This window comes from Heliangelus exortis, chromosome 18 (assembly GCF_036169615.1).
Source record: "Heliangelus exortis chromosome 18, bHelExo1.hap1, whole genome shotgun sequence".
Lineage (NCBI taxonomy): Eukaryota > Metazoa > Chordata > Aves > Apodiformes > Trochilidae > Heliangelus > Heliangelus exortis.
In genome coordinates this window covers 13,449,648-13,473,693 of record NC_092439.1, presented here as the reverse complement: position 1 = coordinate 13,473,693, position 24,046 = coordinate 13,449,648, and the positions used below count along the sequence as shown (strand labels likewise).

Here is a 24,046-nt window from a genome sequence, read left to right as displayed (position 1 = left end):
GTATAGGATCACTCCTGCGAAATGCAGGTGGTGTTTCAAGCAAAATGAGGGCATTTTCAGAATCACAGAATGTTAGAGGTTGGAAGGGACCTTGAGAGATCATCACACCCTGCCATGTCAGGATCACCTTGTGTAGGTCACACAGGAAGGCATCAAAGTAGGTTTTGAATGTCTGCAGAGAAGGAGACTCCACAGCCTCACTGGGCAGCCTGGGCCAGGGCTCCCTCACCTCCCAGTGAAAAAGCTTTTTCTTATGTTTGCAGGGAATCTCCCCTGCTCCAGCTTGCACCTGTTATCCCCTGTCCTATCACAAAGAGGCACCCTGATCTTTTCTTGCAGAACAAAGCTATGTAGACACCCTTTAAGCTGCACAATAAACTGTTGGGCAGTGCTTGAGGCATGAGGTGATTGTTAAACCACATAGACTATGTGTCTGCTAGACCTCTGGTGCCTTCTGCAGAGAGAAGTTTGCACAGGGCTTGCAGACAGCCAGAAGGCCAAAAAAAGCAGCATCCTGCAGAGGCAAGAGAACCAAAATGTTTATAATAAAAGTCATTATAACAAATAGGACTTCAGGTAAAATGCACACTCACCCATGAAGCAATCCCCTCAGGCTGTCTGAAAATCCTTTTGGTTGAATGAACAGTGTGAGGGAGGAAAAACTCAGCTGGGTAAGCTGCTTCTGGCCTAAACCTGAAAATCAGACTGATTCATTCATACAAACCCTAGGTATATTTTTGCAGTCCTATTTCACCTCTGAGGTGCTGGATTCACTTGTAACATCAGACACTTCTCCCAGGAGAAAGCCAGCTGCAAACTGAGTGGTTAAGTGAATCCTCAGCTTTAAAGGTGATCAGCAGCAGAATGGTCCCACGGAGGAGCTGAAAGGTTGTGCTGACTCCCACCTTGGAGAATATGCACACGTGTCATGGGAAAGGGTGAGGAAGAGCCCTTACATTCAGGCTGAGGAGAGGTTACAGCTGTGCACTACCTTTCCCTCTACAAGAAATGTTACCTTACTTGAAACTATTCATACCAATTTTAAGGGAGGGCTGGTTGTTTTGGGTTGGTTTGTTTCCATTTTGTGCCTGTTTCAGATTTAAAACTGCTTCATACTGCATTCATGAGAGTATATCAGAGCTGGATGCTTTTATATATTTTTATTATTTCAAGCAGAAGTGAAGCTTCTGCTTATTTGTTTGAAGGAAAATTCAGGCCTTCAGTAGGAAGGCAGCAACATTTTCCTGTGGTCTTTAAGTGACTGATGATCTGAAGATCATGAGCAACACAAGGGTTCAGAGAGCAACAACAGTGCTTTGGGGATCTTGGTATGCCCAGGGAGTGCTCAATTACACTCTGTGGAACACATCTCAGGTTTCTCAAAGAGGTCACTGTTCCCAGAAGGAAGAGGGACAACAGTGCTGCCTGGGTAAATGAAGACATCTCCAAAGGAATCTCATTAAAAAGTACCTCTGCAAAATGATTGTTTAATGGATCAAAAGTAAGAGCTATCCCCACTCCCTGGATGGCCATCAAGAGCTTTCACAGGACACCAGGAGACTTCAGACTGAATGTGTTACTCTCCTGTAGTTTGCTAGAAGTTACAAGGTAATTTTTCCTCACCTTCTTTCACTTCTGAGCTGTCTTTCTGTTGCTTGCAGGTGGACTGTACCCTGTATAGTAGTGACACATACTAAAGCATGCCCCTTAAACACCTCATAGAAATGGAAGTAAAACATTTTATACATGCTGGTATCCCCAACCCCCTGAAGGGAGTGTGGCAAAGGTCTGGGAAATTGCAAGGAAAATCCCTTCTGCCTTAGGAAAAAGTAGGATGGAGCAGAAAAGTTTAACAGTTTAGAAAGGCTATCAATCATAAGAATGCAAAACCAGAAGAGGAACAGTCAGAAAAGGCTCTCAGGGTTTCATAAAACATGATTGTTCTTGAGTGGCTTCTGTGGTGGCCTAAGGAATCCAATCCCAAATAAAAACCAGGCTCCCAGTTTGGATGTATAGCATTCCCCTTCTCTAAATACAGGAATATGTGGGCAGCAGAGTGGTACCAAAGGACATGGCAGAACTCGAGCTAACCCTGAAGTCATCCATTTGGGATGGAGTTATCTTGTTATTGAGGGAGGGAAGATTGGGAAGCTATTTCATAGATTTCTGCAGAGAAGAGGGCTGGCCTCTGAAAACCATAATTATTCCTCAGCAGCTGCTGTACCAGCCTTTCTCACTGAATGACACCCAGCAGTCATTTTGGGACTCTCAGAAACAAAAGGAATTCATCAATATTATTGTGTTTCTTTGGCAATCAAGATGTGAGCTGGGCTTAGAGCAAACTTCCTAGGAGCTTTCCTGAGTACCCTGCAAGAAGGATTCATTGCAGGAGTTTTTAGTTCACCTTGGCTCCTAGAACCTGGCAAAAGGGGTCCAGGATAGAGCAATTCAAAGAAAATGCTGTCCTGCTGTCCTGTGGTGTCTAGCAGCAAAGCCCAGAAAGCAGATCCTTTACCTGCACTCAGAGGAGGAACTGTGAATATGAATTATTTCTATTTGGATGCAGGAGTGAGCTGAAGGGTAGGAGGCAGTGCACAAATGAAACCTCTGACCTATGCACAAATCCACCTTGTGCAGCACTGGCATGCACAGTTATCCTTGACATCATATAGATCTTAATGTAATGATCAGCTAACCCAAAATATCTTTAGGTTTTACTTCCAAACTCTGTATGATGCCTCAATAAGATTTTAGTGGGGTTTTTGTCTGCCTCCTTTCTGTGTGGGAGGCAGTATAGGGGAAGACTTTCAGAGGGGGGGAAGATTTTCTCCATTGGAAAGAATGGAGCTAACTGTGTCTCCTATAAAGAGGTGCAATTGTTTATTTCTTCTGTAGAAAAAGGATGGAATGAACAACATCCCTCATCCTTTCATTCCAAAACTCTGTCACCACCATATTGCTGAGTCTTGGAAAACTCCTCAGTTCACAGGTTGTTCTTTACATGTTCCAAACATCTGGGGATAAGGTTTAGCTGACTGATGAATGTGATCCCTAGAAGAAAATGATGAATGGCTGGAGAGGAAGAGAGGGTAGATGTAGCCTAGCTGTCCATTTCTCATATTGCTGGTGTCAAATTTAGCCTGCCATCTTCTTAGCAAATTGTTTGCAAGCACTTGTACATCTGCACATGTAAGTGTTATCATAAGTGTTTGGTGAGTGCAAGGAATTTTTAAATAGACTTTGAAAGGAGGATCCCTGCAGATGTGCCAAAGCATCCCAAGGTGTACAGGCCCTGGTAGGATTTAAGTGAACCCCAGTTTTCAAATTTTCTTCTGGTTTTGGAATGCTTGTTTTGCCACTTTGAAGAATAGCTGAGGTAAGCATGCCCAGCTAATTCTCTGTTCTTTTCAGAGAATTAAGCTAATTTGCTGTTGCTTTCTGTGTGTAATTTTCAGTCATTAGCACTTTCTTTGGCAATGCATTATCACCTGACATAACAAAGTGTTGCATCTTGTCTTTGCTCTTCATCAGAACCCAAATAGCTTTGAACTCTGTATTAGATGTGGTGTGTAGGGCAGATACAAAAGGCTGGGAAGAGACTCAAGTAAGCAGTGGCACCTAAAGGTGAACATCCTGAAGATGCCTGACCTGCAACAGCATCTTCATGAATAATGAAATTACCACTTTCTTCAAGCTTAAAATGCCTTCATTTCTTTGCTCTTCCATGGTCTCCATGCAATAGTTTTGTGTTGGTGCAGCTGCACTGCAGTGTGCACTTGGCACAAACATAAAGGTTGATGTGGAGTGGCACAGCTAATTCAAGGGAGATTTTTTTCTGGACTGTAGAAGTGGTTATCACTATGTAGAAAAGATTATCTGGTTTAGAACAGGGAATAGTTCTGGGTATGGTTTAGTATGGTGAGGCTGAAGAGTTCACTGTTAGGACTAAGGAAGGCTCAGAAATACTCCAGGTTCTGGAAAGCAGTGTTTGAGGTAGAGATTTATAAACAATAAGATAGGGCTCACATTATGAGATCCTTCTCTAGGAGCTGAGAACTCAGAAGGCATTTGGTGTTCATTGCTGGCTGACATTTCATTTAGTAATGTGAATCCCATGAGCTTTGAGATAAAGAAATAGCCCAATGCTAAGTACTTCTGAAAGTCCAACCAGAGTGAGTAATGGATTGGAAAATATGGAGGTGTGGAAAACAATTGTATTGAGCTCCAGAGAATATGCTAGAGCCTTCTTTAAGGACATGGCCACAGGTGTCTGAGCCCTTGTTTCTCAAAGAGGTTTGGAGAATGACTTGGCTTATCCTCATAGCCTGTTCTGGGATGCTCAGGAGTCTGAATTCACAGTGGTGTTTGTAAACTTCTGTGCCAAGAGATTTCTTGATCCTGATATTGATGTGGATGGGCTGCAAGATGTCATCAGCACCTCCAGCAATAAGGGCCTGATGTGTGATGGGAAAGATATGAGAAGAACAGAGATAAAATAACTGAGAAACAAAATGTTCCTTCGTCACTGGCTTTGATCTCTTAACTCCCAGCTGTGAGAGATCCTGAATGCTGATGGCAGCAATTGACTAATTTTCTGCTGCTTCTGTTGCTTGTACAGAACAGAGGAAGATGTTGTCTTCACTGAAGGGAGTACAAGTCTTGATGCAATGTCTTCTGTTGCAGTGTGAACCCAAGGAGATACAGGGAGAGAGCACAAATAGCCTCAAGACTGAGTCAAAATATGCAGTTTTATTTCTTCCTCCCATTCTTTCTGCATCTTGCTTTGTACTATGATTTCTGCCTTTTCAGCCATCCTTTTGCAGATTAAAATCCAATGGAAATCTCCCAGGCAGTGTTGCTGTCTTTGCTGCATCCCAGATGAGAAGGAAGAAGTGGCAGACCCCGTGGACAAATCTGTTGCATCAGGGCCAATTTCTTCTTGAAATCTTGTGTCATTTCTCAGCACTGATGTGCAGCAGTTGAAAGGAGGGCACAGTTTTACAATTGCCATTTAGCTGCCTACTAGTAGCTTACTCCTAGACCAGGGACTGAGTCCATAAAGCTGTTTTTGCTGTATGATTCTCCAAAGAGCTGAGAGTAAGAGGCCTTGAGCCCATCTGCTGTTGGCTAGATCCAGACAGGTAGCCCAGAGATGAAGATATTGAGAGGTCAGTGCTGATTTTCCATGCTGTTCAGTCCTGTGTGCAAGATATGTCAAGATTTGCTTGTGGCAGAGGGGGCTCTGCATTAAAAAATTACTTTCCACATACAAAAGAGTGTGCAGGGATGTCTGGAAGTGAAGTGCTGCTTCATGTCATTGCAGAGCCACTCCAGTTAGGGTTGTGTCCTTGTAGAGGGACATTCAGCAAGCATGTTCCTCAGACACAGTCTGTGCTCAGTGTTTATTTCATGGAAAAAGCAGAATAATTCCAACATCATGAATAAGTAGTTCTTCTGCTCAGTGTCCCTGAGATGGGATGGACATGGAAGTGATGTAGAGCTGGTGCACATCAGGTGGGAGCTGCTGTTCATGCTGCAGTGTGATGGAAGCTGTTGCTCAGAAGAGCAGGAAGCTGAAGAGGAGCCAGCAGTGTGCCCAGGTGGCCAAGAAGGCCAATGGCATCCTGGGCTGGCTCAGGAACAGCGTGGCCAGCAGGTCCAGGGAAGGGATTCTGCCCCTGTGCTCAGCCCTGGGGAGGCCACAGCTTGAGTCCTGTGTCCAGTTCTGGGCCCCTCAGCTCAGGAAGGAGATTGAGGTGCTGGAGCAGGTCCAGAGAAGAGCAAGGAGGCTGTGAAGGGACTGGAGCACAAGTCCTGTGAGGAAGGGCTGGGGGAGCTGGGGGTGTTGAGGCTGGAGAAGAGGAGGCTCAGGGGAGACCTCATCACTCTCTCCAACTCCCTGAAAGGAGGTTGGAGCCAGGGGGGGGTTGGGCTCTTTTCCCAGGCAACTCTCAGCAAGACAAGAGGGCACAAGAGGTCTCAAGTTGTGCCAGGGGAGGTTTAGGTTGGACATTAGAAAGAATTTCTTTCTGGAGAGGGTGCTCAGCCATTGGAATGGGCTGCCCAGGGAAGGGGTGGATTCTCCATCCCTGGAGATATTTCAAAAGAGCCTGGATGTGGCACTCAGTGCCATGGGCTGGGAACCACGGGGGGAGTGGATCAAGGGTTGGACTTGATGATCTCTGAGGTCCCTTCCAACCCAGCCCATTCTATGATTCTATGATTCTATGACTGAAGGGCTGCTCAGCCTGCCTGAGGACATGGCCACTGGCTCCAGGGCTCAGCAGATTCCTTGCTGTTGATTCCTCTTGCCTGCAGCTGCCAGGCCTCCCCTCAAGGCTCCTTATTTATTGCCAAGTTCAGACATGAGCTTTGTGAGTCTGTGTTGCCCTTGCCTTTCCCATAGTTCTGGATGCTGGTGTTTGTCTGTCCCTCTGGGAGCTGCAGTTGTGCTTCAACAATGTGTTTGGAAGAAGGAAACAACAGGGAAAGCTCTGAGTTGCTTCAATCTCTGCCTCCATCACTGCCAGCTGTGGGAGGCTCTTGGGGTGGACTGTCCCCTCTTAGACATCAACCTTGCTGAGTTTATTAACTCAGCTGAAACAAGACATATCCAAATACATGCAAATATCCATCTAAAGAGAGGCACCCAAAAAGTGAAGGACAGGAAAGTACAGTACAATAACAAAACCAGTATTATTTGCTTTTCACTCTTTTTGATGGTTGTCATTTTAATGCCATTAGGCTTGTTATGGAGTGGGGCAATGCAGGGATGGGGGGGGGCATTCTGCCTCCCTTCTCCACAGCACTCCAGCTCTTTTGCCCTCTTCTGGAGCATTTGCTACCTGCTTTATTTCTTAGGTAACCAGAGATGGCCATTAAGGAAAGATACAGAGGAGGAAACAGCAGCAATCCTATTGATTGCTTCTGGAAGCATAGTAGGGAGAAAATGTAAGGGGCATTTGTGTAAGACAATGCCAGAGAGCTAAACAAGGCCAGTGTGACTAATGGGAAAAAAAAGGAAGAGGAGAAAAAAGGATAGCCCAGACACATAGGAATGATGGAGAGTTTATCCTTTGAAGCCTTTCCAACACTGTGCTTTTAAATTTCTCTTCCTATGGATGCTGGACCCTTCAGTGCCTCAGTGCCTTTGCTGGATGCTCTTGGGAACCCCTCTGCCTTACTGTGTCCTCAGCCAATGCTGTCAGAAGGTCTATGCTAAATTTTTGGTAGAAAACTATGCTGTGCTGTGCTATAAAGTCTCCTTTGGGCTGGCCCATATTCCCTCAAAGGGATTCAGTATCTCTTTCATCCCCCACCCACTCTTTGGCAGAGGAATTCAGTGCTGTGTTTGGTGCTGCCCATGTTGAATCTGTGTCTCAAAAAATACAGGGCACTCTGCACTTGTATTATTTGAAGCTGAACCTTCAATTTTGCAGCTTGTTTCTCCTCTATGTGTAGTGATTGTTTTTCCATAGCCAAGCACAACAACCCACAAAGCATTAAATATTTTTGCAAATACCTTCTCCCTTCAGTAGAATTAACTTCTACTGGGGAAAATGAGTTCTGAATTGTGCTCCTTGCCTGCTGGCTTCCTGCTTTTGCAGTCTTTAACATGGACATCCCTGAAATGAACCAGTTGTTGGTCCTCCAGGGGGAAGAACCTGCAAGTGAGTACTCCTTACAGCATTCCTTGTGGAGGCTTGACTTACATTTCTAAGTTTGGGGTGAGCACTGCATGCCTAGCAGGGACTGAGCATGCTGCTTTGGATTCTGGTGTTCACACAGGCTTGGCTGTGGCTGCTGATTGGGGTGCCAGGTTACTCATAAACTCTGGGCTGGTTGCTCATGAGTTAGGGATTTTTTCCTCCCAGAAAAAAAAAAAAAAAAAGAAAAAGAAAAAAGAAAATAAAAGAAATAGAAAAAAAAATTATCAGTGCAAACAGTCAGCTCTGGGTCAAAGAAAGCACAGTGTGCATTAAGCTTAAAAACCAGAATAAAGGGGAGCAGGAGAGAAAAAGAAAAGCAAGTCAAAGATCAGGTTACTTCTCCTGCAGAGTGGCTGCTGGTCTGTGTCCTGCACTGTTGGTGATGGCATCCAGGCTGTGGCACTCACAGAAGGTGACAGGCACAGGGAGGCTCTTTGCCTTTTGGTGTAAGGGGCCAATTCTGCTGACTGCTGGCAGAGATTTGCACGTCAGTCACTTGTTAGCTGTGTACCACTGGGCAGCAGATAATCTCAAGTGCTGAATGAATAAATCCACTCCTTGTCACCTCCCATCAGTGTCTCTTGCATGAAGCCCTGATGCTTCTTAAAGAAGCACACACTGCAGAGAAGTCTGTGCCAGGTTTGCTTGGTAGCCTGTGGCAGAGGGCTAAGGAACACTGCAGGAATTAACCACCAAGTTAAACATGAAGTTCCTGGGGAGACTTTTCCAAGGTTAGAGAATCTGTAGGATCCAAAGCCTTTCACCTCAGGACCTTGGAACCAATATGCCAGGCCAGGCCAGGCCAGGAGTCCTCAGCTGTTGTGGAGATGTGTTGGCACCAGCAGAAAGGATTTTTAAGAAAGTTCTCATGGTATCCAGTCAGCTGACTCCATATCCTCAGACTTCAGGCCAAATTTTGAAGTTCAGTGGAGTTCTAGAGTTGCACTTTTGAGGAAGCTAAGGAAAAATATTTATTTCACTAAAGACAAGCAGAACCTGACATTCTTTTGCCATTGGGGAAAATCAATTTCCTTCCTAAAGCTTCATGGTATAGGAGCTTGCACATGCAAATTTTAACATGAAATCTGCATCTCACTGGCTGCTCTCATGTTCCTATTTCCTTTTTCATTTAAGGAGAAATAGCTCAGAGAAGCATACATGCAAAGCAAAATTGTAGTGGAATGAGCCCATAGTAGAGCTTTCAATAAAATGAGGAATCACTCAGCTTTCCAGTAGCTTTGTTTGTTGTAAGCATATTGCAGTGTTGTCTAGCTGTCTGACTCTATGCTTCCCCCCTCTTTTATCCACTTTTTATAGAATCTCCTTGTAATTACTAATACTTAGCAGAAAACCTGAATTCATGTTAAAGCATTTAATTAGTCAAAATTGTGCAGTAGAAGATTTCTTCCAGATCCCACTTAATGATCATTAGAAGGGCTGACTCAAAGCCCACTTAAGTCAATTGATGTCTTTTGTTGACTTCAATACATTTGGAATCTGGCTCAGTATATCCAGAAATGTGAAGTTAATGGCTGCAGTAGCAGTGGGAAATACTCTGCATAGATGGACTACTCTGCTTATTCTCTGTTTGCTTCTCTAATGGCCTGCTGAAAGAGTTTTGGATAAATGTAGTGAAAGGCCACGTTAAGTGAAAAATCAACTAAGTTCAGAGCTGCAGAGGAACATACTCTAATGTCTGATCATTTAAAACCTTCTTTTTTTCCACTTCTGCTCTATTTATGCTCCCACTGAAATTGAGGATGCAGCTGATACAATGTGGCATTGCTCAGTTTTGGTAATGGCTTAAGTTTGGAAGACTGATATCCCTGCAGGACATACTGGGCCTACAGTTACTTGTTGTACATTTCTGCTTTAATGCTTTAATTCTGCTTTAATTTCTGCTTTAATGTTGTTCTCTGCTAATTTCAAGAGTTGTCTATTTCTTCTGTGAACAGGAGAATGAGTGAACCTGCTGACCTAGATGGTCTTCACCAAAGTCAATCATTTTTCACCATTTTTAACATGGAAGTACAAGTACCAAATCAATAAAAACCTAGGGTCTGTTCCTATGATACATCTCTTACAGCAGGAACACAGACTTTCCAGACAGCTTTGAGAGTAATTTTTTCCAATCTGATACCTTTGGTTTTGCCACTTCAACTCACTGAAGCATCACAGTAATTTAATTCCTGCTTTCTGTGCTGTCATCATGGCAATGCCAGTTACGGCACAGCAGGCCAGACACTGGATAGAGGAGGTGCTTTGTTACAAGGTTTCCAGCCTGAACTGGAGCCTGAGGAAGTAGATGAGCATCCAAATTTCTGCATCCTCCTGAGTTCATCCTGAGTCCAAATTCTGCATTCAGAGAAAGTTCATGTCCAGGTTTCTAGTAGCTGAGGAATGTCCGTGAGTTCTGAAAAGAATTCCATTAATAACTTCAAAGCAAAGCAAAGTCAACATTAAAGAGCTTGATTTTCACATGAGAATCTACCAGATATTTTGCTGAGTAGGAAGGCCACACAACACATCTGCAGCCTGCAGCACTCTGCTGCCCCTCTCCACTTTTGCAGCTCCAGAATTCTTATGCCAGCATTTTGTGAGCCACTGATGTCAGTGAAGAAAGAAAGGTGTTTGTGGGCTGCCAATGAGCTTCGAAGGCTCCAAGGAGAAATGTCATCTGCTGTCCCTCAACTTTTTGGGTGCAGTTTTTCTTTGTGAAACACCAAATGACCATTGCACAGTGATTTTATAGATCTGGTAGATAATATCCAGCCTGGTAATACCATACAGCTGTGAACTTCATTTTTCAAGTTCTCACCATAACCCATGGATGGGTGATGGGTGACACATTAGTCACTGAGCAAATTAACACAGGACAAAAGGATCTTTTCTTCATCACTGAGACAATCTGTCAGGCTCCCTCAAGCTGCCCTCCTTGCCTTCTGGGTGAATTAGCACCCTGTGTGTCTGGGAACTGGAAGGTAAGAGAGCAGAGCACTTGTGTCCAGTGAAAACTGTGCCAAAGAGATGGACTTAAACCAGAGATATGATTTCCTCCTGGGGAGAAGGAGGGTGAAGTAGAAATGGAGGAGGAGGAACCAGAGTTTTGAATCATTCCTCTAAGGGTTGCATTGCCCTGTGTTGCAGTTTGTCAGCACTCAGACCACTGGAGAACCCTGGCAAATCATCCTCCTGCAGGGATTTTTTAAACTTCTAATTGGCACCTGCAAGGTTACAAGTTACCAACGTGTTTCTCTTTGTCCTGGGGAGCCTTCCACAGCTCTTTCCCCCAGCTCCAAGGCTCCAAAGTCCTGCCCAGTCAGTAACCTGCCATGGTATGAGGCAACCCAGGCTGGACTTGGGACCCTGTGATGTGAGTTGGCATTTGGGGCACAGGGAAAGCTTCACTTTTTTCCTTTTTCTGTTAACAATGATGCAAATATTTCTCCATGTTTTGTGTTTGTCACAGACTCTCAACCTCCCTAGACAGACTATTCTGAGACTGGCCTGCTTTCTGATAATTGCATCTGCATTAAAGCAAATACCCCTGCAGGGTTTCTCCATTCCCTTGTCCTTGTCAGCTCTTGGCTGGACTGCACTTCATGGCTTGCAAGCACAGAGGTGCACAAGAAAAGGCATTCCAAGGGCTGGCAAAGCTCTGGGGAAGAAGGCAAAGCTGTGTGCTATTTCAGTCTCCTTTTATTTTGCCACTGAGTTCAGATACCTCTCCTTTCCTAATAACAGACTAGCAGCTAAGTCCTCCTGAGCAGTGCATCAGTAATATCAGCCAGTGTCCAGCCTCTATCAATTCAGCCTTCTCTGTATGATATAAAAAATCAATAGGGCCTGGGAGACTCACCCACCACTAATGACTGCAGTAACATTTGGAGAAGATGGTCCATTGCATGTTTATGTGAAGTGTTGTTTTTCTTTGGAAGGGAAAAGAGGTGGGACACTCTGGGACACTGCTGGAAGATTTTTGAGAATATTTTTCAAGTTGCTGTTTAAAGAGCTGGGAATCTCTGGTTCTTGAAGTAGTGCAGCCATTAGCATCTTGCTCCTCTCCATGGGGCCAAGGCCTGGATTATGAGAAGTACAGTAAGAACACTTCTCCTTCATAAAACCCCTTTTCACTAAAGGATTATAGGAACTCTTACTGAGATGAGTAGATTAGTTTTGTCCTTGGTTTACAGCTAGAAGAAGTAGCAGAGGGGGGAAAGCTGCCTGCTGCCTGTGCTGGAGTGGTGCAACCCACCACTGAGCTGAAGGCGTTGGAGTGAAATGCTGCCAGGCACATCAACCCCAGTTCTTTCTGCATATCTGGGGCTGAAATCAAGGCCTGTGTTTCCTGTCAGGACTTAGCTCCCATGAAGTTAAAATAGTGAACAGAAGCTTCCACACACACTTAAAATGATGAAAGTAAAGTAGCTCAGGTTCTTTCTTTTAAATCGGTTCCTAATGTAAATCTGTAGGTAGGAAGGAGATATTTTCTTTCTGATCTGATTTTCTCTTACTGAACATAACTGAATCCCCTCCTCCAGCACTCATAAATCACTGCCTCCTCTTATGCTTTAGGACAGTAACCAAGCAGGACCCTGACTGGAAGCTGACACCCATCACATAGGTGTTTTGAACTTATGTTTTCACCCCACCCACCAAGAGGTTTTTCAGAAGTGAGCCTGCAGTGCAGTTAGACAGGGCATCTGCAGGGAAATTCATTTTTCACAGGCAGGAGATCTCCCAGGAGGGATCTGGATGATCCCTGGGATAGGTAGTGCAATGGTCACATTCCCCATGGAATACCTCTTCTCCCCCATCCAAAGGGAACTTTTTTAGAGCTCCATTGTCTGAGCAGCTGTGGTACATGGTGCTGCTGGCAAACCTCAGTGCTATTGGAAGAGTTTTGTGGGAGAGGGAGCTGCTTCTTTTTGGGTTTTCTCATTCTTGAAGCAAATCCAACTTTACCAATTACAGGGCTGAAAAAGCCTTCTGCACATCCTATGGTTCTGTAAATCTCAGTGCCTGTCTGTAAGAGAAGAGTAACAGGTCTTTTTGAGGAGGAGGTAGGAATGGAATAAACTAGCTTTGCCCCTGGTTTTTTTTGTGAAATAGCTTTGTAGTTGAAATCTACCCACGTTTCATTTCCTATTTGTATAAGCAGTTTGCATCTAAGTGCTGATCATGAGTAAGTGACACCTACAGAGCTGTCACCATCGAGTGCTGTGAGCACTGAACTCAGCACAGTCCCAGCAGTGCTGAGCTCTGTACATCCTCCTTTGCCTGCATTCCCCACTTCTCTGAAGGAGCTATTCCCAGGGATCCCAAGTGTTGAAGTGAAACTGGCAGATGACTTTTGACTCTGCAGAGGGGAATGTGTTTGAAGGACTAAGACTGACACACACATGAACACCCTTCCCTCCATGCTGATCCACAAGGAAGGACCAGGGTGATGTGGCATGAGAGTAGCTTTTGATGTGGTGGTGGTGATGAAGAAAGATCGGGGTGATAACCAACATGCTGTGATATCCTCCTCATCTGCACAGTCCTGGAAAACTACCACTTCCTAATTAATTTCCTGCTTAATATCTTACTGGCATTCAGGGCGAGCTGTCTGTGTTCATGCTCAGCAGAGAAAATCTCAGAAAATTAAAGGACATCAAGAGCTAAAGGTGTGCTGGGACAAGTTCCTAATTACTCATCTTATCCCTGCAGGGCAGATGTTAAGGGATGTTTTTGTAGTTCATGTTTTGTTTGTTAGCATCGCTGCTTCAGGACAATTATTTCAAAGACTGGAAAAAACCTTACCTAGCTGTCTTTGGTTGCTTCTTTAGGCCTTTTTCCCTGCCTTTGTGGATATCTGGAAAATTGTCATTCAGTGCTTAGGCTGCATCTTGTTCCACAGAGGATTTTTTTCAGTTATCTACAGTCTCCACACTCCTACATAAACTCCCTTTGAGTTAGTCTAGGTCAAATCTGAGTGGTTATAGAGTGGCTTAGAGCAGCACAGTAATTTTGCTGGCTGCTGAGTGAGGACCTGCACTGACTCCATCTCTAATGAATAACTTTGGCAAATTCAAATGAGAAGTGCCATGGCAGTCACAATAGGAATTTTGTGTGGGAATGGGGCTTGCACTAATTACAGGGACTCACACACAACATCTTAGCTCTGTGTTGATAACATGATCTTAGAAGTAGCCATGCTCAGGGTGGGAATTGAGAGAAAGCACAGTTTTACACTCAAGGCTCTGAATGCTGCCTCTCCAGCAATCAGGTTTAATTTACTAGTTTCTTATATTTCTTTCCCTTTCTCTGCCCTCAGCTCTGCAGCTTTAAAATCGGATTTCTGTCTTCTCTCTTTGTCTCCCCTCTATACACTGCAAGTTCTCCAGGCTGGGGATTTTCTAATATTAATTGAGTATGCAATAGGTGGTGAAGCGTGGCCACACCTGTGCCCGTGGGAGGTCAGGAGAGCCCTAAGTGACAGCTCAGAGTTTCTGTACTCTGAGAATATGTCACTGGTTTTGGATTGTGCAGCAAGAGCAGCCTTGAATTTTCGTATGACTCCTGCAGCTAATTCCCTTTGGTAGATTGGAGCCTTTTCTTTCAACCTTGAAATTTTGCTGGTTTTCTGTCCTGCAGGGCAGGGAGTGATGAGGCTGAATAAATTGAATCTTTCTTAAATTATATGAGTGTTAACTGTGATACATTGTTATAAGTTGCCTTACCCTCTGCTTATAAAGAGGAGTGAAAAATGGATAAATGGGATGAAAATGTGGGAGAATATCTAATGTATTCTAAGACCAAACTTCTAATCATTTTTATTTCTTTTTGTTTCTTCCAGGTGGAGCGGGAAATAGCCATCCTGAAGTTGATAGAACATCCTCATGTTTTAAAGCTGCATGATGTTTACGAAAATAAAAAATATTTGTAGGTATTATTGGCTTTTGCCTGAGGAAGGGGAAGGGAAGGAGGAAGGATGGGAGGGAGAGAATGGTTTTGGTACTTGGTAATGTTTCTGGAGGAATGGAGCAGGGTGTATTTTCACCCTCATCTGATGCCCATGGGATATTTGGTATTTGGATGATGAAGGAACATTCCTTATTTCCTTGACTTCTCTCATTTTCTCCTCTGTGCTTTATTTATGAGTTCTTTTCCCACTTAAAATGGAGGAGGGAGGACAAACCAATGTTTCCTGTCAAACAGCAAGAGGGGAGGAATGGTTGTACCTTTAAGATACAGAACCATTTTGAATCAAGACTGCAGCAGATGGTTACGGTGGATAATTTGGATAACATCCTTTGCCTCATAGTTTTTATTGAAACCCTTGACTCTCACTAACAATATTTACCTTTGCCCCACCAATGACATTTTTTTCCAGGCTGCTGAAATGTCCTGGTGGTTTTGCAGGAACAATTAAGTAGCAAAGCCTTTCTCTGTGTGTGTGTGTTGTTTTGTTTTGTTGCTTTTTTTTTTTTTTTCCAGATCATTGTCAGTGCCAGACAGGGATGTTGTCCACAAACAGTGTTACTGTAGCTTGACAGGGCAGAATACACTTGGAATCTATTGTCAAACAGGCCACATTGGCAGGAAAAAAAAATTATTCTCCACATGGAAAAGGGCAATCCAGTAGGGAACTCGGTGTTATTTTCAGCTTTTTAACACATTATTGTGAGTAGAGAGAGCGGTTAAAAAAAAATTAAACTATATTTTAAAACCACCATGCACTGGTGACCTCTCTTTCATGTCACAGCCCAAGAAAGGAATGACTGTTCACCCACAGACAGCGTGTTGAATGGAGGTAACAACCCCCCAGGGACCATGCAGCCACTCTTGTTGCTGGAGCAATGAATTCCTGTTCCAAGAAGTGAGACCTCTGTGCCTTAGGGTTAGCCTAGGAGAGCAGGCAGTAATTTCTTTTGGATTCCCTTTCCTCTTTTGGGGCAGAGCCTGCCATCCACAGTGAAATACAGTTCACCAGAGCCAGGGGCTGGGTGGGAATTGGCTCAGCTGTGCTTTGGAGTGCTTTGTCCCCAGTGCCACGGGGGGCCATGGCTCCATGAAGCTCAGTTTGCCCCAGCTGAGGATGGAGATCCAGAGCATCCTGCTCCATGGGCAGGAGAAGAGGGAAGAGTAGTGGTGGGAAATGAGGCTTTGCAGTCAGAAAGTTAGCCTGCAGTCCTGAAAAGAGAGGCAGCATTTGTAAGTGTCCACTGTACCCTGCTTTAAAGGGGGATAGGATGAGGCCCAAGGCTTTCTTTTGGGTAAGAGAAAGGGAATGTTCTTCTTTGTGATCTTTGATTATTTGTATGTTGGGTAACCCTGGGTATACACAAACATGAAACATGTGGACATTTGCACCCAGCTGATGTGTTTCAGGGAGGTGTAGTGTGCTCAGGTGGTAATGGATGAATACCTGAGGGAGGCCATGATCATCCCTTGGTGTGAGGGGCTGTGTTACAGAGGTTCTGAAACTTTCTGCTAGCTCTGAATGCCTGTGAACCCAGCAGCTGAGCTGTCCTTAACCCTGAAACACCCTGGGACTCTTTTGCTCCATGTAAAGAATATCAAGTGCTTAGAGCAGTGAGGATTAGTGCTTAGAGCACACCAAGATTTCCAACAGACCTCACTGCATTACTTGACAGGAAAATATTTTCCTCCTGAAAATAACTTTAAAAGGGAAACATCCCATAACTTCAAGCTATATCTGGATATCCTGGCTTCTAAGAAGTGTTGGGCTTCAAAGTGAACTTTGCCTCTTAGTAATCACCAGAGGCTGTAGCTCCTCTGCCTGTAAGACAGAGCCCCCCACAAAGACACTGAACCCCTCTGCTGAAAGTCCCTGGCACTGCGAAAGGGGCAATGACTGCTCATTACATTTCATTTTTTATTAGTCACTATTTTTCAAAAAGGGCACAATGCAGAGCTTTAGTTTTTAAAAAGAGAAACAGCTGTGGCCTTGGCTAAATCTCAGAGTTGGAAGAGTGCTCATGCAGGGAGAAAGTGTCAGAAGTATAAGAGGGCTGAGAAGTGTGTGTGCATGGACCTTCCCAAATCATAAGACACAGAGATCTCTGATTCTTGCAAGCAGCAAAAAAAAGGGATTGCTCCCCAGCTGTGGCAGTGTTTGCATCCTGCCTGCCATCTCAGCAGTAGTGGTGTGGCTTCAGAGGAGCTGCTGAATTACGGGTGATATTTCAGATGCCAGAGACTAATGGAGATGCAGCACTGGGGAGCATTTCCTCAATAAATGTTAATTTCACAAATCATATTTGACTTTTGGTTTATGACTTAATTTGTGACAAGGGGCTTTGCTTGAGTAGATTGCTAATGCAACCATGAATCAAGTTCTTTTCCCACAGTTTATTTAACACTGAAAATGAGTTTTTATAATAATAATAATAAAAATCTGTTAGTATATCTGTGTTAGCCTAGCAGTCATTTTCTGGGTGTTTCAGTGGGGTTGTTTTACCAAGATGGCTGGAGAGATGGAGATATCTGTGGGCTTTGAGATGCCCAGGTCTTTGCACAGCATTTTGAGTTGTCTTATTTGGTAAGACTGTACTACAGTTCTAGGTGCATAGGGGAAAGCACAGCTGCTCTTTGGCTCTCTGTAAATGTGTAAGTGTATCTAATATGTTGGCTAAACTAGGAATATTACTGACAGTCAAATTATTTTGTGGTTTTTGTGTGAACACACTGATTGCCTTCAAGAAAGACTGGGAATCCACAGTAATAAGTAATTCAGGAATAGCTATAGACAATCTATGCCTCCCTCTCTCCCATCATATAATGTTAATAGAAGAGCCAGGAAGGGGGGGATTCTTCTCCCATTTTAAGGATCAAGAATGAGTTAAAGTAGGGGTAAGTATTAGTACTAATTAGTACTTACTGCTAAGTAGTACTAATTACTAATAAGTACTTACTAAGGGGTAAGCCCCGAGTTGTTTAAGAACTTACATTGCTGATCCATAATGGAGAGAATGCCCAATAAGCTACCAAAACTTGTGTGTGCACCACCTGTTTTCACTGGCCAAGTTGCACAGGGATTTTAGTGTAATGGAAATAAACACAGGGAATGAGACAGGCAATAACAGAGCTGGTAGGGAAGTTTTGGTGTGTTCTGGAGTGCATAAAGGAGGGGAAACACTCCTTTGGTCTTGTGGTTTCTGGATTGCACATGAACTGTCTGCCCCTGGGTGATGGTCCTCTTTGTGCTGTATAGAAAAAGTTCTTTCCTGAACTGGCCTAAGACAGAGTTTGTGTAGCAACTGGAGAGGAAGATGGAGTGAACAGCACTGCCCCTGTGGATGAGCAGCAGGTTCTCATTAGCAGACTTGTTGAGAATTAAGAGGAAACATGCAGAGCTCAGTGCTTCTGAGCTTCATGAGTGAAGTGGTTGGCTCAGATTTTTTTCTAGGAAGCAATCTTATGCTTTATTCTTTAATCTCTGATATGTACATGTACTGCATTTTATGCAGTAAAATCATCTTTCCTTTTCATCTTAAAAAAGCAATTTTCCCACTGTTGGAGGAGCTGTTAGCATGGAAACCAAAGTGCCATCATAGAGGCCACAGCAGACAGACCTTCCCTTTCTAAAGGGGATAAAGATGACTGATAGAGTCTTGCTGGAGGCCTCCTGACAGGGCTGGCACTATCCTTTTGATCTCATTTGATTATCTGTTTAGCTTAAATTATTGGGCATTTGGCAGGGAGTGGAAGTGAGAGAATAAGGACACTCTATAACCATTCCATATCCATTCTTTCAGATATTTATACTTATTCTCCTTTCCATCATCATCTTTATGTATGTATCTGTAAATTTCTACTTATAGGTCTGTACAGATATTTGTGTGTATGTGTATAGATTTCTATAGATTCATTTTTAAATCTTCACACTCAAGATTTCCTATTTTTTATCAGCATTTTAAGTAACAATCTGTTTTGAGAGAGGGAGTAGACACCAGTATATTGTTCTTTGAAATGTACCATTCCTTCATCATCAAATTTTCCAAAATAAAAGCTTTCTCCTCATTCAGCAGTACAGTGCTATCCCTGGGCAAGTGCCCAAGCCTCCTTTCAATGTACACAACACACTGTCTCCTGATTCCAGAGGTGAAGGCAGCCCCAGTGAGCCAGATAACAAAATGAAAATGCCCTCCCCCCCATGCACAATTCACTTTTCTGACCTGTACAAGATCAGCTGTCAGCAGCAGTGCAAGACTTAGAGCTTGGTTGGTGTCTGCAGAAGCATTCATTCTGCCAGTCCTCTCCTCCAGGGTTTTCCTCTATTTCTTGTTATCTTTGTTGAAAAGTCATTGGGAGGTGCCAGAGAATGCAAGAAAGAGGAAAAAGGGTTCTGCGTGGTCTTCTGTTGTTGGTAGCCCAGAACCTCAACATTCAATCCATCTGCAGGGAAACCTCTCCAAAGGCATAAGGAGGATCCAGGGAGTGGCTCCAGGGGTTCATTATCAGCACATTTTGGGGCAGGTAGGCTTCTTGGTAGTCTGGTTGTGGGGTGTCAGATGCTATGGGTAGAGGAAAACAGAACAGGATAGGAAGGCAAAATGGTGTTCCACTTGAGCGCTGATTCAAATTAAGGGAAATACTAATAACCAGCTACTTTGACCCCTTTTCTTCTGCTTATGTTTTAGTGCTATCATGAATGACAAGCACAAGCAGCCAAAGGAAAGCCAGGAAGCTGTAGGAATGGAGCCAGCACACCTGAGGGTTTGGGTCAGGGGTGGACCTGGAGATGAGGAGCTGGCTAGAGGCCAGGGCAAGCAGAGCTGGCACAGAGGAGGTGGTGATGATGATGAACACTGCACCCTGTGCAACATGATCTTAATAAGCTGTACCCAAACCTCTGACTGTATCTTCTGCTCCCTTCCTGACACACGTGTTTGGTTACCATCCAGACCAGGGTGCTGGAGTTGGCTGAGAGCAAACCCAGAGTGAAGCAGCTCTGTGATGTGAGCATAGGTTAAGGTGAGCATAGGTTAAGGGGAGATGTAGCCCCAGAGCCACAGTATTTTTAGGTGCCTAACTTCTCTTTCAGGCTTTGGTAGGCAATGTTGAGCATGTCTGAGCCCCAGCTGTTAAAGGAAAGGCCACTTAGCTCTGAAGAGTAAGACCCAAAAGGATACAGTCACCAGCAAAATTGCAGCAATGAGCTGATGGGTGTTGTCTCAGCTCCTCCTGGCCTATCCTTAGGATCCTTCTGGCTGTATCCATCCCATATCTTGAGCCCAAATAGAAGGCTGGTGTAGTGCCTTGGCATTCATTGCTTCACACCATGAAGGCACTACTCAAAACGCCTTTCATCCCAAATAAATCAAAGGTACAGAGCAACAGCAGAATTTCCTAACACCTCTTTTCCACAAAAGCTCCAACCTGTTCATGTCCAGACATAATGAGCAATCAAATACAGGCTCCATTCACACAAACAGACTAGAGTTAAACATGTGTTTTGGTAAAAAAGAATCTAACACATGCACATTTTCTGGTAGGTGAGGGGGGTGGGAGGGGAGGAATGAGTTCCTGGCCTTGTGCCAGATTAGGGTTTAAAAATTCATGCCAGCCATAAGAATTTATATAACTTCTGAATAATTTATAGGCTGAGCCAATAATAAGGGCCTTAATATCTGATGGAGATTATTTAGTCGATAGAAAACAGTGCAACAAAAAAGCTGTCAGTGGATTGCAACATCAGTCTCAGCTGGGCAGTCTTTAGCCTCTTTCCTGCTCCATATATGCCATTCATTTGTATGCATGGAATTACGTTTTGCAAGTAGGGTGGTAGCACTGAAGAGGAATCACCAGGGCTTTTTGTGTTTTTCTAGAGGCTTTTCATCAGTCTGCCATTCCAGACAGATCCCTTTTTGGTTCAGAAAGCTTTGGAATGCTCTGTTTTCTAGCTCTTAGCTGAGTTGGTCAAAGGCAGGAGTTTGTTTCTTATGAATAATCTTCTGGGGAGTTTGGGCTACTGTGAGATGGTTCAGGATTCATCAAGATTGGTGGCTATGCCTGGCACATGCCATTTTCATGGTGCAGCTCTTTTCATTTGTGTTGGATTCTGTGGCCAAACTTCAAGAGGTTTATACCAGTAAACATAGAGGCAGGAAATAACTGAAGTCTTACCTGACTTTTCTAGAGATTTGTACTTGACTTGTGTCCCTGGCCTCAATAATTGCTAAGACATCTGTGTCAGCTCTGAAGTCTCTTGCTCCATGCCACATTCCCCAGTTGTAGGATTATTCTCATGATTTTCATTTCATAATCAACTATTAAATGACAAAAGAGAGTAGTTGGGCTGCTCATCAGGTGCAGTAATTTCATGAAGTGTCTTACCTGTATTCATCTCAAAGCATTAAACTCTTGAACATAGAAGAAACAAGCAGAAACTCTCCTGATTTTTCTTGTCTGTGCATATATATCTTCTTGTATAAGTTCATCTGGGTTTTGCATCTTGCTTGGAGTGCACACCTTTGGTTGTACATCCTAAAGGTCAGACAGTGCCACGGGAATATCCAGTCTGACTTCTTCCATAGTAAAAATCCTAGGACATTACCCTGTGGTGTGTGATGGTACCCAGTGGTACATTCAGGCTCAGGCTGAAAGCCAACCTGCTTGTTTAGGTTTAAGCAAGATTGTGCATCATATATGTAAATATTGTATCATTTCATTAAAAGAGAGTATCAAATTGTTCCCTAACAGACAGCTAATCACAAGCTCTGCCTGATGAGCAAACCTTCTATTGCCTGGCCAAAGCAAGAAGCTGTGTGTGTTGATACCATTCCCAGATCACCAGGGAGTATTCCTTTGTAGTCTTTTCTTTTTTTTTCTTTTTTTTTTTTTTTTTTTTTTTTTTTTTTTTTTTTTTTCACTTATAACACTTACCTGAAATCCTTTGTGTTTTGATACTAGCTTTCATCTGAAGATCTCAATCCCTTTAATGCTTTTATAATAATAAAATACATATAATATTAAATACACTTGTATTGCCTCAGAGGACCTAGTTTAGGTAGCTGTGAATGTCTCATAAATTGTCTCATCTCTAAGGCTGAGGAAACAGAAGCTCTATACCCACACTGGGATGCACAGTGATGGGCTGCTGTGGGCAATCCCATCTGCCAAGAATTTTAGTATTTCTTTCACACCATCCTTGCTAATGGCTTGAAGACAGCTTTTCATTCTTCACAGAGCATAACTGGTGTCATTGTTTGGGCTTGGGTTTTGGTTTTCTTTTGTTATTTTGTCATCAATATCTGGTAATGCATGAGCCTGGTGTTCTCTAGCAGCATTTTTCCAGGCATTGCTCAGAGCCAGCCTGGTTCTTCTGTTACAGTCCTGCTTTGAAGGTAAAGTCATGCCTCTGTCAGTTATTCCGTAAAGCTACTGAGGGCTTGGGCAAAAGCAGCCTTTAATAAGGTGTAACATACTTTAATAAGGTGTAGCATAGTCCAGCAGATGGGAAGGAGAGCTCATCACTAAAACTCTCTCTCTTTGTTGCTGATTTAAGTGATGTCTTCATAGCATTGTAGTGCAAAGGGGATCTGGTCATGGAGAAGACCTTGCTGTGCTGGCAGTAACAGAAAAAAAGCAGAGCCCATATTGTAAGGTAGTCAGCTTACAACCCAAACCACAAAGCAATTGTTGGAAACCCTGTGATGGGGAAGTCCAAGATACTGTGAAGCACCACAGCGAAGAACAGTCTTTAGAATGGAGCAGAAGAAAATGATGATGTTGCTCTGACATTATCCATGCTGCTCTTCCAACTGTAGGGAGAGTGTTGTGAGAGAAAATTGTTTGCCTGTGTATGTAAGAAGAGGCTGGTGGACTCTGGCTTGCCAGAAACAGAAGTCTACCTCAAAGGCCAAGGAAGAGGTCCTGGATTGGTTCTTGATGGGGTTACATGGTATCCAGAAGTGAAGGCAGCTCCTTCAAGTTAGATAGAGGTATGTGCCTGTGGTACTGGGTGACAGTACCCCTGGGCAAGTCAGTTTACTTTGCAGTTCCCTGTCACTAAAGACCAGGAATTCAATACTTGCAGTGATTCTCTCATGGGAATGCAAGGCTAGAGAGCTGGTGTGTGTCCTGAGCATCCAGGATGGGAGAGCTCTTAGAGTGTTTTGTCCTAAGGTATCTCCTCTCTGTATTATCACAGCAGGTACTGTGCATGCTGCCAGCCAGAGGCTCTTGCCTTCCCTTTCCCTTTCCCTTTCCCTTTCCCTTTCCCTTTCCCTTTCCCTTTCCCTTTCCCTTTCCCTTTCCCTTTTCCCTTTCCCTTTCCCTTTTCCCTTTCCCTTTCCCTTTCCCCTTTCCCTTTCCCTTTCCCTTTCCCTTTCCCTTTCCCTTTCCCTTTCCCTTTCCCTTTCCCTTTCCCTTTCCCTTTTCCCTTTCCCTTTCCCTTTCCCTTTCCCTTCCCCTTCCCTTTCCCTTTCCCTTCCCCTTCCCCTTCCCCTTCCCCTTCCCCTTCCCCTTCCCCTTCCCCTTCCCCTTCCCCTTCCCCTTCCCCTTCCCCTTCTCCTTTCCTTCTCTTCAGCCTCCCCACAATGCTTATTACAGAGCATTTTTCCCACATTTTTACAGTGGGAAAAGTGATGGAGTCAACCTTACACAGGCTTTTTTAAAAAAAGCTTAATTCACTGGTATGGAACTTTTCATCTCCAAATGTAACACAAGCCTAGTTCTGGCTGCTGTTCTGGGGTTTTTAGAATTCACTTCCTTGCTTAGAATAAATGGAAAAAGTAGTACTCAGTGAGGTGAGAAGCTGTCATATCTGGGAAAGATCAAAGGGAAGGGGAAACTCAGGCAAATACTTGTTAGGGTTTTTCTCCCCCTGCAGGCTGTTTTTTACCTTCTCCTAGATCCTCCAAAAACTGGCACTGGTCCACTTCCAGTCCTGTAGCACTCTACTAGACTAAAGGATTTTAAATGCTGATGTGGACTCAGCAAATCTGGATTTTCTTCTGTGCCACAGATTCAGGAAAGATGAATCTGCATGCCTTGTTTTCCAGCCTCTGGAATAATGCTCTTTCTTTGCTTTTTCTGTTGAGCTCTTGTGAGTCTGTATCCTCTTCTTTTATGGAGGCACTCAGACACCCTCACAGGTGCAAGATGGATTCAAAGATACAGACACACACTGTGTACTGGGGATTGTGTAAGCTGTATCATGGTACATAGAACCAGTGCAACACTTGGAAATTTTGTAACTCCTCCTTTTGGCCAGTTTACAAATAACTTACACTACTACTGTGCCATGTAATGCAGCAGCAAAACACTGGCTTGCCCAGAGATGGTGGCAGGTGCTGACTTGTGCCCTTGTTTAATTGAAAATC

At 43.9% G+C, this 24,046-nt stretch overlaps 1 protein-coding gene across 14 annotated transcripts in view; it reads left to right on the top strand.

Annotated features, from left to right (window-relative positions):
• The window catches only part of BRSK2 (BR serine/threonine kinase 2), a 300,865-nt gene that overhangs the window by 181,358 nt on the left and 95,461 nt on the right, over window positions 1–24,046 (top strand). For all 14 annotated transcript variants that reach the window (XM_071762444.1, XM_071762440.1, XM_071762438.1 and 11 more), the window contains exon 4: window positions 14,551–14,636. In XM_071762444.1, coding sequence (XP_071618545.1) covers window positions 14,551–14,636 — 86 coding nt within the window. The remainder of the gene's footprint in view (window positions 1–14,550; window positions 14,637–24,046) is intronic.